This window comes from Notolepis coatsorum (genome assembly GCF_963971535.1).
Source record: "Notolepis coatsorum genome assembly, chromosome: 17".
Taxonomy (NCBI): Eukaryota; Metazoa; Chordata; class Actinopteri; order Aulopiformes; family Paralepididae; genus Notolepis; species Notolepis coatsorum.
The window spans coordinates 20,275,261-20,293,280 of NC_140181.1; the positions used below are offsets into that span (position 1 = coordinate 20,275,261).

Consider the following 18,020-nt stretch of genomic DNA (forward strand, 5'->3'; position numbering starts at 1 on the left):
AAAAAAAAAAAACTGTTCACTCTCTCAACCTGTGCCCCGTCGATGCTGAGGGGGCTGTAGTCCCTGATTGCCACCCTATCCCTTCTGGAGCATGTTTTGTTGTCGCTGTTGTTGTTTTAAAGGAGAGTGGGCAGTCCATCTCCTTTTAATATCCTGTCCTCAGAGAGACAGTTGGAAGGCAGGGCGAGAGACGGAGCAGGGGAGAGAGACAGCAGATCCCAGGTCAGCAGAGAGACAGTTGGAAGGCAGGACGAGAGACGGAGCAGGGGAGAGAGACAGCAGATCCCAGGTCAGCAGAGAGACAGTTGGAAGGCAGGACGAGAGACAGAGCAGGGGAGAGAGACAGCAGATCCCAGGTCAGCAGAGAGACAGTTGGAAGGCAGGACGAGAGACAGAGCAGGGGAGAGAGACAGCAGATCCCAGGTCAGCAGAGAGACAGTTGTAAGGCAGGGCGAGAGACAGAGCAGGGGAGAGACAGCGGATCCCAGGTCAGCAGAGAGACAGTTGGAAGGCAGGACGAGAGACAGAGCAGGGGAGAGACAGCGGATCCCAGGTCAGCAGAGAGACAGTTGGAAGGCAGGACGAGAGACAGAGCAGGGGAGAGAGACAGCAGATCCCAGGTCAGCAGAGAGGCAGTTGGAAGGCAGGACGAGAGACAGAGCAGGGGAGAGACAGCGGATCCCAGGTCAGCAGAGAGGCAGTTGGAAGGCAGGACGAGAGACAGAGCAGGGGAGAGAGACAGCAGATCCCAGGTCAGCAGAGAGACAGTTGGAAGGCAGGGCGAGAGACAGAGCAGGGGAGAGACAGCAGATCCCAGGTCAGCAGAGAGACAGTTGGAAGGCAGGACGAGAGACAGAGCAGGGGAGAGAGACAGCGGATCCCAGGTCAGCGGAGAGACAGTTGGAAGGCAGGACGAGAGACAGAGCAGGGGAGAGACAGCGGATCCCAGGTCAGCAGAGAGGCAGTTGGAAGGCAGGGCGAGAGACAGAGCAGGGGAGAGACAGCGGATCCCAGGTCAGCAGAGAGACAGTTGGAAGGCAGGACGAGAGACAGAGCAGGGGAGAGAGACAGCAGATCCCAGGTCAGCAGAGAGACAGTTGGAAGGCAGGACGAGAGACAGAGCAGGGGAGAGACAGCGGATCCCAGGTCAGCAGAGAGACAGTTGGAAGGCAGGACGAGAGACAGAGCAGGGGAGAGACAGCGGATCCCAGGTCAGCAGAGAGACAGTTGGAAGGCAGGGCGAGAGACAGAGCAGGGGAGAGAGACAGCAGATCCCAGGTCAGCAGAGAGACAGTTGGAAGAAGGCAGGACGAGAGACAGAGCAGGGGAGAGAGACAGCAGATCCCAGGTCAGCAGAGAGACAGTTGGAAGGCAGGACGAGAGACAGAGCAGGGGAGAGAGACAGCGGATCCCAGGTCAGCAGAGAGACAGTTGGAAGGCAGGACGAGAGACGGAGCAGGGGAGAGACAGCGGATCCCAGGTCAGCGGAGAGACAGTTGGAAGGCAGGACGAGAGACGGAGCAGGGGAGAGAGACAGCAGATCCCAGGTCAGCAGAGAGACAGTTGGAAGAAGGCAGGACGAGAGACAGAGCAGGGGAGAGACAGCGGATCCCAGGTCAGCAGAGAGACAGTTGGAAGGCAGGACGAGAGACAGAGCAGGGGAGAGAGACAGCGGATCCCAGGTCAGCGGAGAGGCAGTTGGAAGGCAGGGCGAGAGACAGAGCAGGGGAGAGAGACAGCAGATCCCAGGTCAGCGGAGAGGCAGGGTTCCTGACCACTACAACACTCTAATGGAGTGTCTTCATGTGGAAGTGGTTACCCGGCCTGCTAGTGATTTCCCAGTAGTATCGGATCAGAATCAATCGGATCCAAGTTACAGTAAATTGTGCCAAGTGCTGCACTCTCATGACTGGAGTCAGACGGTCAGACTGACCCTGAGTGTTCCTCTCTCTCCCCTCACCAGGTACCACCCGTCCCCCTCGAGGTGGCGAGGTCCCTGGGGTGGATTACAACTTCCTGTCTGTGGCCGACTTCCTGGAGCTGAAGCAGAGCGGCACTCTACTGGAGATAGGGACATATGAAGGTGAGATGAGACAACAGTCGATAACAAGCTGATGTGCACTGCATCACATTAAACCACAGATTGTCTACAAACACAAGAAAAGAATTTTTTTTTCAAATGCAGGTAGACTGGTGGATGCAGGTAGACTGGTGGATGCAGGTAGACTGGTGGATGCAGGTAGACTGGTGGATGCAGGTAGACTGGTGGATGCAGGTAGACTGGTGGATGCAGGTAGACTGGTGGATGCAGGTAGACTGGTGGATGCAGGTAGACTGGTGCATGCAGGTAGACTGGTGGATGCAGGTAGACTGGTGCATGCAGGTAGACTGGTGGATGCAGGTAGACTGGTGGATGCAGGTAGACTGGTGGATGCAGGTAGACTGGTGGATGCAGGTAGACTGGTGGATGCAGGTAGACTGGTGGATGCAGGTAGACTGGTGGATGCAGATAGACAGGTGGATGCAGGTAGACAGGTGGATGCAGGTAGACTGGTGGATGCAGGTAGACTGGTGGATGCAGGTAGACTGGTGGATGCAGGTAGACTGGTGGATGCAGGTAGACAGGTGGATGCAGGTAGACTGGTGGATGCAGGTAGACTGGTGGATGCAGGCAGACTGGTGGATGCAGGTAGACTGGTGGATGCAGGTAGACTGGTGGATGCAGGTAGACAGGTGGATGCAGGTAGACTGGTGGATGCAGGTAGACTGGTAAGACACAGTGCGCACGGCTGGCTCTCATTAGACTGGTTGATGCGGAGAGATACATTCAGAAGACAGCAGGTCACTCCACATACATCTCTCTCATTCTGATTAGGTATCATACTGACACACATACTGTGTGTGTGCGTGTGCGTGTGCGTGTGTGTGTGTGTGTGTGTGTTTATACGTGTGTGTGTGTGTGTGTGTGTGTGCGTGTGTGTGTGTGTGTGTGTGTGTGTGTGTGTGTGTTTATACGTGTGTGTGTGTGTGTGCGTGTGTGTGTGTGTGTGCTGGTGGGACAGGAGGAAGAGGATATCACAGCATTAATCTGCTTGGCAGTACTGCGTGCTGCTGGCACCTTCCTCTCCCCCCACAGACAATGTCAAATACCTGTCCACAGGAGACTGTCTGTCCACAGGGGACTAGCTGTCTGTCCACAGGAGACTGTCTGTCCACAGGAGACTAGCTGTCTGTCTACAGGAGACTGTCTGTCCACAGGAGACTGGCTGTCTGTCCACAGGAGACTGTCTGTCCACAGGAGACTAGCTGTCTGTCTACAGGAGACTGTCTGTCCACAGGAGACTGGCTGTCTGTCCACAGGAGACTGTCTGTCCACAGGAGACTGGCTGTCTGTCCACAGGAGACTGTCTGTCCACAGGAGACTAGCTGTCTGTCTACAGGAGACTGTCTGTCCACAGGAGACTAGCTGTCTGTCTACAGGAGACTGTCTGTCCACAGGAGACTAGCTGTCTGTCCACAGGAGACTGTCTGTCCACAGGAGACTAGCTGTCTGTCCACAGGAGACTAGCTGTCTGTCCACAGGAGACTAGCTGTCTGTCCACAGGAGACTGTCTGTCCACAGGAGACTGTCTGTCTGTCCACAGGAGACTAGCTGTCTGTCTACAGGAGACTGTCTGTCCACAGGAGACTGTCTGTCTGTCCACAGGAGACTAGCTGTCTGTCCACAGGAGACTAGCTGTCTGTCTACAGGAGACTAGCTGTCTGTCCACAGGAGACTAGCTGTCTGTCCACAGGAGACTAGCTGTCTGTCTACAGGAGACTAGCTGTCTGTCTACAGGAGACTAGCTGTCTGTCCACAGGAGACTAGCTGTCTGTCTACAGGAGACTAGCTGTCTGTCTACAGGAGACTAGCTGTCTGTCCACAGGAGACTGTCTGTCCACAGGAGACTGTCTGTCCACAGGAGACTAGCTGTCTGTCTACAGGAGACTAGCTGTCTGTCCACAGGAGACTAGCTGTCTGTCTACAGGAGACTGTCTGTCCACAGGAGACTAGCTGTCTGTCTACAGGAGACTAGCTGTCTGTCCACAGGAGACTAGCTGTCTGTCCACAGGAGACTAGCTGTCTGTCTACAGGAGACTAGCTGTCTGTCTACAGGAGACTAGCTGTCTGTCCACAGGAGACTAGCTGTCTGTCTACAGGAGACTAGCTGTCTGTCTACAGGAGACTAGCTGTCTGTCCACAGGAGACTAGCTGTCTGTCCACAGGAGACTAGCTGTCTGTCTACAGGAGACTAGCTGTCTGTCTACAGGAGACTGTCTGTCTGTCTACAGGAGACTAGCTGTCTGTCCACAGGAGACTAGCTGTCTGTCCACAGGAGACTAGCTGTCTGTCTACAGGAGACTAGCTGTCTGTCTACAGGAGACTAGCTGTCTGTCCACAGGAGACTGTCTGTCCACAGGAGACTGTCTGTCTGTCTACAGGAGACTAGCTGTCTGTCTACAGGAGACTGTCTGTCCACAGGAGACTGTCTGTCTGTCCACAGGAGACTAGCTGTCTGTCTACAGGAGACTGTCTGTCCACAGGAGACTGTCTGTCCACAGGAGACTAGCTGTCTGTCCACAGGAGACTAGCTGTCTGTCCACAGGAGACTGTCTGTCCACAGGAGACTGTCTGTCTGTCTACAGGAGACTGTCTGTCTGTCTACAGGAGACTGTCTGTCCACAGGAGACTAGCTGTCTGTCTACAGGAGACTGTCTGTCCACAGGAGACTAGCTGTCTGTCTACAGGAGACTGTCTGTCTGTCTACAGGAGACTGTCTGTCCACAGGAGACTAGCTGTCTGTCTACAGGAGACTGTCTGTCCACAGGAGACTAGCTGTCTGTCTACAGGAGACTGTCTGTCTGTCTACAGGAGACTGTCTGTCCACAGGAGACTAGCTGTCTGTCCACAGGAGACTGTCTGTCCACAGGAGACTAGCTGTCTGTCCACAGGAGACTGTCTGTCCACAGGAGACTAGCTGTCTGTCTACAGGAGACTGTCTGTCTGTCCACAGGAGACTAGCTGTCTGTCCACAGGAGACTAGCTGTCTGTCTACAGGAGACTAGCTGTCTGTCCACAGGAGACTAGCTGTCTGTCCACAGGAGACTAGCTGTCTGTCCACAGGAGACTAGCTGTCTGTCCACAGGAGACTAGCTGTCTGTCTACAGGAGACTAGCTGTCTGTCTACAGGAGACTAGCTGTCTGTCCACAGGAGACTAGCTGTCTGTCCACAGGAGACTAGCTGTCTGTCTACAGGAGACTAGCTGTCTGTCCACAGGAGACTAGCTGTCTGTCCACAGGAGACTAGCTGTCTGTCCACAGGAGACTAGCTGTCTGTCTACAGGAGACTAGCTGTCTGTCTACAGGAGACTAGCTGTCTGTCCACAGGAGACTAGCTGTCTGTCTGTCTACAGGAGACTAGCTGTCTGTCTACAGGAGACTAGCTGTCTGTCTGTCTACAGGAGACTGTCTGTCTGTCTACAGGAGACTGTCTGTCCACAGGAGACTGTCTGTCTGTCCACAGGAGACTGTCTGTCTACAGGAGACTAGCTGTCTGTCCACAGGAGACTAGCTGTCTGTCCACAGGAGACTAGCTGTCTGTCTACAGGAGACTGTCTGTCCACAGGAGACTAGCTGTCTGTCCACAGGAGACTAGCTGTCTGTCTACAGGAGACTGTCTGTCTGTCTACAGGAGACTAGCTGTCTGTCTACAGGAGACTAGCTGTCTGTCTACAGGAGACTAGCTGTCTGTCTACAGGAGACTAGCTGTCTGTCCACAGGAGACTAGCTGTCTGTCTACAGGAGACTAGCTGTCTGTCTACAGGAGACTAGCTGTCTGTCCACAGGAGACTAGCTGTCTGTCTACAGGAGACTAGCTGTCTGTCTACAGGAGACTAGCTGTCTGTCCACAGGAGACTAGCTGTCTGTCCACAGGAGACTGTCTGTCTGTCTACAGGAGACTGGCTGTCTGTCCACAGGAGACTGTCTGTCTACAGGAGACTAGCTGTCTGTCTACAGGAGACTAGCTGTCTGTCTACAGGAGACTAGCTGTCTGTCTACAGGAGACTAGCTGTCTGTCTACAGGAGACTAGCTGTCTGTCTACAGGAGACTGGCTGTCTGTCCACAGGAGACTGTCTGTCTACAGGAGACTAGCTGTCTGTCTACAGGAGACTAGCTGTCTGTCTACAGGAGACTGTCTGTCTACAGGAGACTAGCTGTCTGTCTACAGGAGACTAGCTGTCTGTCCACAGGAGACTGTCTGTCTGTCTACAGGAGACTGTCTGTCTGTCCACAGGAGACTGTCTGTCTGTCTACAGGAGACTAGCTGTCTGTCCACAGGAGACTAGCTGTCTGTCTACAGGAGACTAGCTGTCTGTCCACAGGAGACTAGCTGTCTGTCTACAGGAGACTAGCTGTCTGTCTACAGGAGACTAGCTGTCTGTCTACAGGAGACTAGCTGTCTGTCTACAGGAGACTGTCTGTCTGTCCACAGGAGACTAGCTGTCTGTCCACAGGAGACTAGCTGTCTGTCCACAGGAGACTAGCTGTCTGTCCACAGGAGACTAGCTGTCTGTCCACAGGAGACTGTCTGTCTGTCCACAGGAGACTAGCTGTCTGTCTACAGGAGACTAGCTGTCTGTCCACAGGAGACTAGCTGTCTGTCCACAGGAGACTAGCTGTCTGTCCACAGGAGACTGTCTGTCTGTCCACAGGAGACTAGCTGTCTGTCTACAGGAGACTAGCTGTCTGTCCACAGGAGACTAGCTGTCTGTCTACAGGAGACTAGCTGTCTGTCTACAGGAGACTAGCTGTCTGTCCACAGGAGACTAGCTGTCTGTCCACAGGAGACTAGCTGTCTGTCCACAGGAGACTAGCTGTCTGTCTACAGGAGACTAGCTGTCTGTCTACAGGAGACTGTCTGTCTGTCTACAGGAGACTAGCTGTCTGTCCACAGGAGACTAGCTGTCTGTCCACAGGAGACTAGCTGTCTGTCTACAGGAGACTAGCTGTCTGTCTACAGGAGACTAGCTGTCTGTCCACAGGAGACTGTCTGTCCACAGGAGACTGTCTGTCTGTCTACAGGAGACTAGCTGTCTGTCTACAGGAGACTGTCTGTCCACAGGAGACTGTCTGTCTGTCCACAGGAGACTAGCTGTCTGTCTACAGGAGACTGTCTGTCCACAGGAGACTGTCTGTCCACAGGAGACTAGCTGTCTGTCCACAGGAGACTAGCTGTCTGTCCACAGGAGACTGTCTGTCCACAGGAGACTGTCTGTCTGTCTACAGGAGACTGTCTGTCTGTCTACAGGAGACTGTCTGTCCACAGGAGACTAGCTGTCTGTCTACAGGAGACTGTCTGTCCACAGGAGACTAGCTGTCTGTCTACAGGAGACTGTCTGTCTGTCTACAGGAGACTGTCTGTCCACAGGAGACTAGCTGTCTGTCTACAGGAGACTGTCTGTCCACAGGAGACTAGCTGTCTGTCTACAGGAGACTGTCTGTCTGTCTACAGGAGACTGTCTGTCCACAGGAGACTAGCTGTCTGTCCACAGGAGACTGTCTGTCCACAGGAGACTAGCTGTCTGTCCACAGGAGACTGTCTGTCCACAGGAGACTAGCTGTCTGTCTACAGGAGACTGTCTGTCTGTCCACAGGAGACTAGCTGTCTGTCCACAGGAGACTAGCTGTCTGTCTACAGGAGACTAGCTGTCTGTCCACAGGAGACTAGCTGTCTGTCCACAGGAGACTAGCTGTCTGTCCACAGGAGACTAGCTGTCTGTCCACAGGAGACTAGCTGTCTGTCTACAGGAGACTAGCTGTCTGTCCACAGGAGACTAGCTGTCTGTCCACAGGAGACTAGCTGTCTGTCTACAGGAGACTAGCTGTCTGTCCACAGGAGACTAGCTGTCTGTCCACAGGAGACTAGCTGTCTGTCCACAGGAGACTAGCTGTCTGTCTACAGGAGACTAGCTGTCTGTCTACAGGAGACTAGCTGTCTGTCCACAGGAGACTAGCTGTCTGTCCACAGGAGACTGTCTGTCCACAGGAGACTAGCTGTCTGTCCACAGGAGACTAGCTGTCTGTCTACAGGAGACTAGCTGTCTGTCTGTCTACAGGAGACTGTCTGTCTGTCTACAGGAGACTAGCTGTCTGTCTACAGGAGACTGTCTGTCCACAGGAGACTGTCTGTCTGTCCACAGGAGACTGTCTGTCTACAGGAGACTAGCTGTCTGTCCACAGGAGACTAGCTGTCTGTCTACAGGAGACTGTCTGTCCACAGGAGACTAGCTGTCTGTCTACAGGAGACTGTCTGTCCACAGGAGACTAGCTGTCTGTCCACAGGAGACTAGCTGTCTGTCCACAGGAGACTGTCTGTCCACAGGAGACTAGCTGTCTGTCCACAGGAGACTAGCTGTCTGTCTACAGGAGACTGTCTGTCTGTCTACAGGAGACTAGCTGTCTGTCTACAGGAGACTAGCTGTCTGTCTACAGGAGACTAGCTGTCTGTCTACAGGAGACTAGCTGTCTGTCCACAGGAGACTGTCTGTCCACAGGAGACTAGCTGTCTGTCCACAGGAGACTAGCTGTCTGTCTACAGGAGACTGTCTGTCTGTCTACAGGAGACTAGCTGTCTGTCTACAGGAGACTAGCTGTCTGTCTACAGGAGACTAGCTGTCTGTCCACAGGAGACTAGCTGTCTGTCTACAGGAGACTAGCTGTCTGTCTACAGGAGACTAGCTGTCTGTCTACAGGAGACTGGCTGTCTGTCCACAGGAGACTGTCTGTCTACAGGAGACTAGCTGTCTGTCTACAGGAGACTAGCTGTCTGTCTACAGGAGACTAGCTGTCTGTCCACAGGAGACTGTCTGTCTGTCTACAGGAGACTGTCTGTCTGTCCACAGGAGACTGTCTGTCTGTCTACAGGAGACTAGCTGTCTGTCCACAGGAGACTAGCTGTCTGTCTACAGGAGACTAGCTGTCTGTCCACAGGAGACTAGCTGTCTGTCTACAGGAGACTAGCTGTCTGTCTACAGGAGACTAGCTGTCTGTCCACAGGAGACTAGCTGTCTGTCTACAGGAGACTAGCTGTCTGTCTACAGGAGACTGTCTGTCTGTCTACAGGAGACTAGCTGTCTGTCTACAGGAGACTAGCTGTCTGTCTACAGGAGACTGTCTGTCTGTCCACAGGAGACTAGCTGTCTGTCCACAGGAGACTAGCTGTCTGTCCACAGGAGACTAGCTGTCTGTCCACAGGAGACTAGCTGTCTGTCCACAGGAGACTGTCTGTCTGTCCACAGGAGACTAGCTGTCTGTCTACAGGAGACTAGCTGTCTGTCCACAGGAGACTAGCTGTCTGTCCACAGGAGACTAGCTGTCTGTCCACAGGAGACTGTCTGTCTGTCCACAGGAGACTAGCTGTCTGTCTACAGGAGACTAGCTGTCTGTCCACAGGAGACTAGCTGTCTGTCCACAGGAGACTAGCTGTCTGTCCACAGGAGACTAGCTGTCTGTCCACAGGAGACTAGCTGTCTGTCTACAGGAGACTAGCTGTCTGTCTACAGGAGACTAGCTGTCTGTCTACAGGAGACTGTCTGTCTGTCCACAGGAGACTAGCTGTCTGTCTACAGGAGACTGTCTGTCTGTCTACAGGAGACTAGCTGTCTGTCTACAGGAGACTGTCTGTCTGTCTACAGGAGACTAGCTGTCTGTCCACAGGAGACTAGCTGTCTGTCCACAGGAGACTAGCTGTCTGTCCACAGGAGACTAGCTGTCTGTCTACAGGAGACTAGCTGTCTGTCCACAGGAGACTAGCTGTCTGTCCACAGGAGACTAGCTGTCTGTCCACAGGAGACTAGCTGTCTGTCTACAGGAGACTAGCTGTCTGTCTACAGGAGACTGTCTGTCTGTCTACAGGAGACTAGCTGTCTGTCCACAGGAGACTAGCTGTCTGTCCACAGGAGACTAGCTGTCTGTCCACAGGAGACTAGCTGTCTGTCCACAGGAGACTAGCTGTCTGTCTACAGGAGACTAGCTGTCTGTCTACAGGAGACTAGCTGTCTGTCCACAGGAGACTAGCTGTCTGTCCACAGGAGACTAGCTGTCTGTCCACAGGAGACTGTCTGTCTGTCCACAGGAGACTGTCTGTCTGTCTACAGGAGACTGTCTGTCTGTCTACAGGAGACTAGCTGTCTGTCCACAGGAGACTAGCTGTCTGTCCACAGGAGACTGTCTGTCTACAGGAGACTAGCTGTCTGTCCACAGGAGACTAGCTGTCTGTCTACAGGAGACTGTCTGTCCACAGGAGACTAGCTGTCTGTCTACAGGAGACTGTCTGTCCACAGGAGACTAGCTGTCTGTCCACAGGAGACTAGCTGTCTGTCCACAGGAGACTGTCTGTCCACAGGAGACTAGCTGTCTGTCCACAGGAGACTAGCTGTCTGTCTACAGGAGACTGTCTGTCTGTCTACAGGAGACTAGCTGTCTGTCTACAGGAGACTAGCTGTCTGTCTACAGGAGACTAGCTGTCTGTCTACAGGAGACTAGCTGTCTGTCCACAGGAGACTGTCTGTCCACAGGAGACTAGCTGTCTGTCCACAGGAGACTAGCTGTCTGTCTACAGGAGACTGTCTGTCTGTCTACAGGAGACTAGCTGTCTGTCTACAGGAGACTAGCTGTCTGTCTACAGGAGACTAGCTGTCTGTCCACAGGAGACTAGCTGTCTGTCTACAGGAGACTAGCTGTCTGTCTACAGGAGACTAGCTGTCTGTCTACAGGAGACTGGCTGTCTGTCCACAGGAGACTGTCTGTCTACAGGAGACTAGCTGTCTGTCTACAGGAGACTAGCTGTCTGTCTACAGGAGACTAGCTGTCTGTCCACAGGAGACTGTCTGTCTGTCTACAGGAGACTGTCTGTCTGTCCACAGGAGACTGTCTGTCTGTCTACAGGAGACTAGCTGTCTGTCCACAGGAGACTAGCTGTCTGTCTACAGGAGACTAGCTGTCTGTCCACAGGAGACTAGCTGTCTGTCTACAGGAGACTAGCTGTCTGTCTACAGGAGACTAGCTGTCTGTCCACAGGAGACTAGCTGTCTGTCTACAGGAGACTAGCTGTCTGTCTACAGGAGACTGTCTGTCTGTCTACAGGAGACTAGCTGTCTGTCTACAGGAGACTAGCTGTCTGTCTACAGGAGACTGTCTGTCTGTCCACAGGAGACTAGCTGTCTGTCCACAGGAGACTAGCTGTCTGTCCACAGGAGACTAGCTGTCTGTCCACAGGAGACTAGCTGTCTGTCCACAGGAGACTGTCTGTCTGTCCACAGGAGACTAGCTGTCTGTCTACAGGAGACTAGCTGTCTGTCCACAGGAGACTAGCTGTCTGTCCACAGGAGACTAGCTGTCTGTCCACAGGAGACTGTCTGTCTGTCCACAGGAGACTAGCTGTCTGTCTACAGGAGACTAGCTGTCTGTCCACAGGAGACTAGCTGTCTGTCCACAGGAGACTAGCTGTCTGTCCACAGGAGACTAGCTGTCTGTCCACAGGAGACTAGCTGTCTGTCCACAGGAGACTAGCTGTCTGTCTACAGGAGACTAGCTGTCTGTCTACAGGAGACTAGCTGTCTGTCTACAGGAGACTGTCTGTCTGTCCACAGGAGACTAGCTGTCTGTCTACAGGAGACTGTCTGTCTGTCTACAGGAGACTAGCTGTCTGTCTACAGGAGACTGTCTGTCTGTCTACAGGAGACTAGCTGTCTGTCCACAGGAGACTAGCTGTCTGTCCACAGGAGACTAGCTGTCTGTCCACAGGAGACTAGCTGTCTGTCTACAGGAGACTAGCTGTCTGTCCACAGGAGACTAGCTGTCTGTCCACAGGAGACTAGCTGTCTGTCCACAGGAGACTAGCTGTCTGTCTACAGGAGACTAGCTGTCTGTCTACAGGAGACTGTCTGTCTGTCTACAGGAGACTAGCTGTCTGTCCACAGGAGACTAGCTGTCTGTCCACAGGAGACTAGCTGTCTGTCCACAGGAGACTAGCTGTCTGTCCACAGGAGACTAGCTGTCTGTCTACAGGAGACTAGCTGTCTGTCTACAGGAGACTAGCTGTCTGTCCACAGGAGACTAGCTGTCTGTCCACAGGAGACTAGCTGTCTGTCCACAGGAGACTAGCTGTCTGTCCACAGGAGACTGTCTGTCTGTCCACAGGAGACTGTCTGTCTGTCTACAGGAGACTGTCTGTCTGTCTACAGGAGACTAGCTGTCTGTCCACAGGAGACTAGCTGTCTGTCCACAGGAGACTAGCTGTCTGTCTACAGGAGACTGTCTGTCTGTCTACAGGAGACTAGCTGTCTGTCTACAGGAGACTGTCTGTCCACAGGAGACTAGCTGTCTGTCCACAGGAGACTGTCTGTCCACAGGAGACTAGCTGTCTGTCTACAGGAGACTAGCTGTCTGTCTACAGGAGACTAGCTGTCTGTCCACAGGAGACTAGCTGTCTGTCCACAGGAGACTAGCTGTCTGTCTACAGGAGACTAGCTGTCTGTCCACAGGAGACTAGCTGTCTGTCCACAGGAGACTAGCTGTCTGTCCACAGGAGACTAGCTGTCTGTCTACAGGAGACTAGCTGTCTGTCCACAGGAGACTAGCTGTCTGTCCACAGGAGACTAGCTGTCTGTCCACAGGAGACTAGCTGTCTGTCTACAGGAGACTAGCTGTCTGTCTACAGGAGACTGTCTGTCTGTCTACAGGAGACTAGCTGTCTGTCCACAGGAGACTAGCTGTCTGTCCACAGGAGACTAGCTGTCTGTCCACAGGAGACTAGCTGTCTGTCCACAGGAGACTAGCTGTCTGTCTACAGGAGACTAGCTGTCTGTCTACAGGAGACTAGCTGTCTGTCCACAGGAGACTAGCTGTCTGTCCACAGGAGACTAGCTGTCTGTCCACAGGAGACTGTCTGTCTGTCCACAGGAGACTGTCTGTCTGTCTACAGGAGACTAGCTGTCTGTCCACAGGAGACTAGCTGTCTGTCCACAGGAGACTAGCTGTCTGTCTACAGGAGACTGTCTGTCTGTCCACAGGAGACTAGCTGTCTGTCCACAGGAGACTAGCTGTCTGTCTACAGGAGACTAGCTGTCTGTCTACAGGAGACTGTCTGTCTGTCTACAGGAGACTAGCTGTCTGTCCACAGGAGACTAGCTGTCTGTCCACAGGAGACTAGCTGTCTGTCCACAGGAGACTAGCTGTCTGTCCACAGGAGACTAGCTGTCTGTCTACAGGAGACTAGCTGTCTGTCTACAGGAGACTAGCTGTCTGTCCACAGGAGACTAGCTGTCTGTCCACAGGAGACTAGCTGTCTGTCCACAGGAGACTGTCTGTCTGTCCACAGGAGACTGTCTGTCTGTCTACAGGAGACTGTCTGTCTGTCTACAGGAGACTAGCTGTCTGTCCACAGGAGACTAGCTGTCTGTCCACAGGAGACTAGCTGTCTGTCTACAGGAGACTGTCTGTCTGTCTACAGGAGACTAGCTGTCTGTCTACAGGAGACTGTCTGTCCACAGGAGACTAGCTGTCTGTCCACAGGAGACTGTCTGTCCACAGGAGACTAGCTGTCTGTCTACAGGAGACTAGCTGTCTGTCTACAGGAGACTAGCTGTCTGTCCACAGGAGACTAGCTGTCTGTCCACAGGAGACTAGCTGTCTGTCTACAGGAGACTAGCTGTCTGTCCACAGGAGACTGTCTGTCTGTCCACAGGAGACTAGCTGTCTGTCCACAGGAGACTAGCTGTCTGTCCACAGGAGACTGTCTGTCTGTCCACAGGAGACTAGCTGTCTGTCTACAGGAGACTAGCTGTCTGTCCACAGGAGACTAGCTGTCTGTCCACAGGAGACTAGCTGTCTGTCCACAGGAGACTAGCTGTCTGTCCACAGGAGACTGTCCACAGGAGACTGTCTGTCTGTCCACAGGAGACTAGCTGTCTGTCCACAGGAGACTAGCTGTCTGTCCACAGGAGACTAGCTGTCTGTCCACAGGAGACTAGCTGTCTGTCCACAGGAGACTAGCTGTCTGTCCACAGGAGACTAGCTGTCTGTCTACAGGAGACTAGCTGTCTGTCCACAGGAGACTGTCTGTCTGTCCACAGGAGACTAGCTGTCTGTCTACAGGAGACTAGCTGTCTGTCTACAGGAGACTAGCTGTCTGTCCACAGGAGACTAGCTGTCTGTCTACAGGAGACTAGCTGTCTGTCTACAGGAGACTAGCTGTCTGTCCACAGGAGACTAGCTGTCTGTCTACAGGAGACTAGCTGTCTGTCCACAGGAGACTGACTGTCTGTCTACAGGAGACTAGCTGTCTGTCCACAGGAGACTGTCTGTCTGTCTACAGGAGACTATCTGTCTGTCCACAGGAGACTAGCTGTCTGTCTACAGGAGACTGTCTGTCCACAGGAGACTAGCTGTCTGTCCACAGGAGACTAGCTGTCTGTCTACAGGAGACTGTCTGTCTGTCCACAGGAGACTGTCTGTCTGTCCACAGGAGACTAGCTGTCTGTCTACAGGAGACTGTCTGTCTGTCTACAGGAGACTAGCTGTCTGTCTACAGGAGACTAGCTGTCTGTCTACAGGAGACTAGCTGTCTGTCCACAGGAGACTGTCTGTCTGTCCACAGGAGACTGTCTGTCTGTCCACAGGAGACTAGCTGTCTGTCTACAGGAGACTAGCTGTCTGTCTACAGGAGACTAGCTGTCTGTCTACAGGAGACTAGCTGTACAGTCAAATGACACTCTGTCAAATGACACAACGCACCATTTAATGTGTGTATGACGATATATAAATATCTTGACTTGGATCATATTACTTATGAAACGTCCTCTATAATTATACTAGGGACGCACGGTGATATCATTTCCCCACGGCTGACGTAGTATCGGCTTACAAGTTTAAGACTTATGTGTGGGAAGTCTTCATAATTCTGCTACTTTTGTTTGTGTATATCCACAATAGTATACCTTAAATACAATATACCTCCCAGTAGTGGTGGTGGTGGTGGTAGGGGGGGTAGTTAAATACAGCATAGTATTACGATACTTTCTACAGTATTGTTGGTTGGTTCTTGTCACCCAGGGCTGCTTTAATATGAATGTGTTTATGACTATATATAAATATCTTGACTCGGATCATATTACTTGTAAAATGTCCTCTATGATTATACTAGGGATGCTCACTCATATAATTTCCCCACAGCTGACGCCTGACACCACAAGTCTTTCTGTTGTATTCCTTCCTCTGCATTTGACCCAGTGGGCAGCTACAGACAGGCGCCCGTGCATAACTCCAGTGGTAGTGCCAGTACCTTAGTGGTAGGAGCAAGCTTAAAGGGGAACTCCAACATTTTGGGAAATTAGCTTATTTAACATCTTCCCTGGAGTTAGACAAGAAGATACATACCTTTTTTGTCTCTGTGCGTGCATTTTAGCTTTGGGAATAGACTCTCCGTTAGCATAGCTTAGCTTCATCACTGGAAGTGAGGCAGGACAGTAGCCTTACAGTGCCTTACAGTGTATTGCAAGGTCTGACATTGACCAAACTTGATATGCATGACCTTGGTGGGCTCTAGGTCAACTCCTGAAAAGGGGGTCAATGTCAGACTTTGCAATCAAAAGTTAGGGGGCTAATAACCCTTGCCATAATTTCAGTGCGCCCCCTAACTTTTGATTGCAAGGTCTGACATTGACCCCCTTTTCAGGAGTTGACCTAGAGCCCACCAAGGTCATGCATATCAAATTTGGTCAATGTCAGACCTTGCAATACACTGTAAGGCACTGTAAGGCTACTGTCCTGCCTCACTTCCAGTGATGAAGCTAAGCTATGCTAACGGAGCGTCTATTCCAAAGCTAAAATGCACGCACAGAGACAAAAAAGGTATGTATCTTCTTGTCTAACTCCAGGGAAGATGTTAAATAAGCTAATTTCCCAAAATGTTGGAGTTCCCCTTTAACATGCATGTCTTGTGGGTGAGAGAACCCAGAGGAAACCCACGCAAACATGGGCAGAACGTGCAAAGCCCAGACAGAGAGGCTCTCTGTCGTGTTCAAAGCCAAGGACCTTCTTGCTGTGAGAATTAACTGAAGAGTACTAGAGAGGTACCCCCTTTAGCTTGGGGTCATTGGATAGTTAAGATTGAGATATAGATCTCTCCATCCAGAGATCTATTATGCTTCTATGTGCCAGAAATGGAGAACATCAAGTCACTTTGGTTTGATTTCTTATATTTTACACATGGCAGTGAATATTGGGCAGATACCAGGATAAAACAGGACTTTTCCAAATACTAAAATGTGATATCTGAGACAGTCTATAATATAATAATGAGTAGTTTTCATTGGCTATAACACTAACGATGGCAACAACAACAAAACTACAAACATAGATCATTAAATGTGATGTGATTTTATGTTGAGTAAAAATATAATTTCCTCCATTGTGAGGTAAAATGTGAGTAAAAGAGAGAGAGAGAGAGAGAGAGAGAGAGAGAGAGAGAGAGAGAGAGAGAGAGATTTAAAATGAATAACAATATCTCTGCTAAAAGGCTGGGAATCCTGCAGTGAGTGGTTGCCATGGAAACTAAGGACTCTGTGGCAGAAAGCTCTGGATGGCGCATGCTTAGAAGCTGGTTTGTGTGCTTAGTGCATTCCTATCACAAAACATTCCTTTTTGGTCATATTAACCATTCTGGGTTGTCAGTAATTTGAGGATATCCTGTTTTAGCCTGGTATTTGCCCAGTATTCAATACTAGTATTCATAACTTCACAAATACAAGTAGACTCTTTAAGGGGGCGATGTCTTGAGCTGGTCCATTGTATTTTGCTGTAGGCCTTGTGTTCCTTGCCCCCCCCCCCCCCCCCCCCACATGTTAGTTTCTCCAGCAGCATAGTGTCTTCATCCTGTCTTCATCATGTCTTTGTCGTTATCATGTCTTCTTCATGTCTTCATCATGTCTTTATCGTTGTCATGTCTTCTTCATGTCTTCATCGTGTCTTTGTCTTCATCATGTCTTCTTCATGTCTTCATCATGTCTTCTTCATGTCTTCATCATGTCTGTTTCTATTACCCTCTCCCTCCCCCTCTCTCCTTCTCCCTCCCCTCTCTCTCTCCCCTTGTCCTTACTCTCCCTCTTTCTCTCTCTCTCCTTCTCCATCACCTCTCTCTCCTTCTCCCTCCCCTCTCTCTCTCTATCCCTCCTATCTCTTCCCCCCTCCTCTCTCTCTCCTTCTCACTCTCTCTCCTTCTCCCTCCTCTCTCTCACCTCGTCCTTACTCTCCCTCTATCTCTCTCTCATTCTCCATCACCTCCCTCCCCTCTCTATCCCTCCTATCTCTTCCTCCCTCCCTCCTCTCTCTCTCCTTCTCTCCCCCCCCCCCCCCCCCCTCTCTCTCTCTCTCTCTCTCTCTCTCTCTCTCTCTCTCTCTCTCTCTCTCTCTCTCTCTCTCTCTCTCTCTCTCTCTCTCTCCTCTCTCTCTCTCTCTCACTCTCTCCTCTCTCTCTCCCTCCTCTCTCTCTCTCTCTCTCAAGCATGCTAATGTCCCTCTTGTTGCCTAGGTAACTATTATGGGACCCCCAAGCCGCCCATGCAGCCGGCCAGTGGGACAGTGATCCTCAGTGATGCTGGCTCACAGCAGTCAACCCCCAAGCGAACCAAGTCCTACAATGACATGCAAAACGCCCGCGTAGAGGCCGCTGACGCCGACGATGACGACCAGGCCACGGAAATGAACAACAGTTTTACAGGTGAGCCGCGAGAGACACCGTGTGTCTGTTGCTGTCGGTGCGTGTTCGTGTGTCCGTGTGTCTTTGTCTGTCTGTGTGTCGGTGTGTCTTTGTCTGTGTGTGTTTGTGTACGTGTGTGTGCCTATGCGTTTCTCTCTGTCTCTTGTAGGAATCTGTGCGTGTGTACTTGTGTGTGTTTGTGTATGCACGACGTGCATTTT

At 51.8% G+C, this 18,020-nt stretch overlaps 1 protein-coding gene across 1 annotated transcript in view; it reads left to right on the plus strand.

Annotated features, from left to right (window-relative positions):
- LOC311244306 (membrane-associated guanylate kinase, WW and PDZ domain-containing protein 1-like) overlaps positions 1–18,020 on the plus strand; it is a gene marked incomplete at its 5' end in the record, with an annotated part of 219,745 nt that overhangs the window by 143,561 nt on the left and 58,164 nt on the right. Inside the window, 2 exon segments of the mRNA XM_084333755.1 lie at positions 1,964–2,083; positions 17,632–17,820. Coding sequence (XP_084189881.1) covers positions 1,964–2,083; positions 17,632–17,820 — 309 coding nt within the window.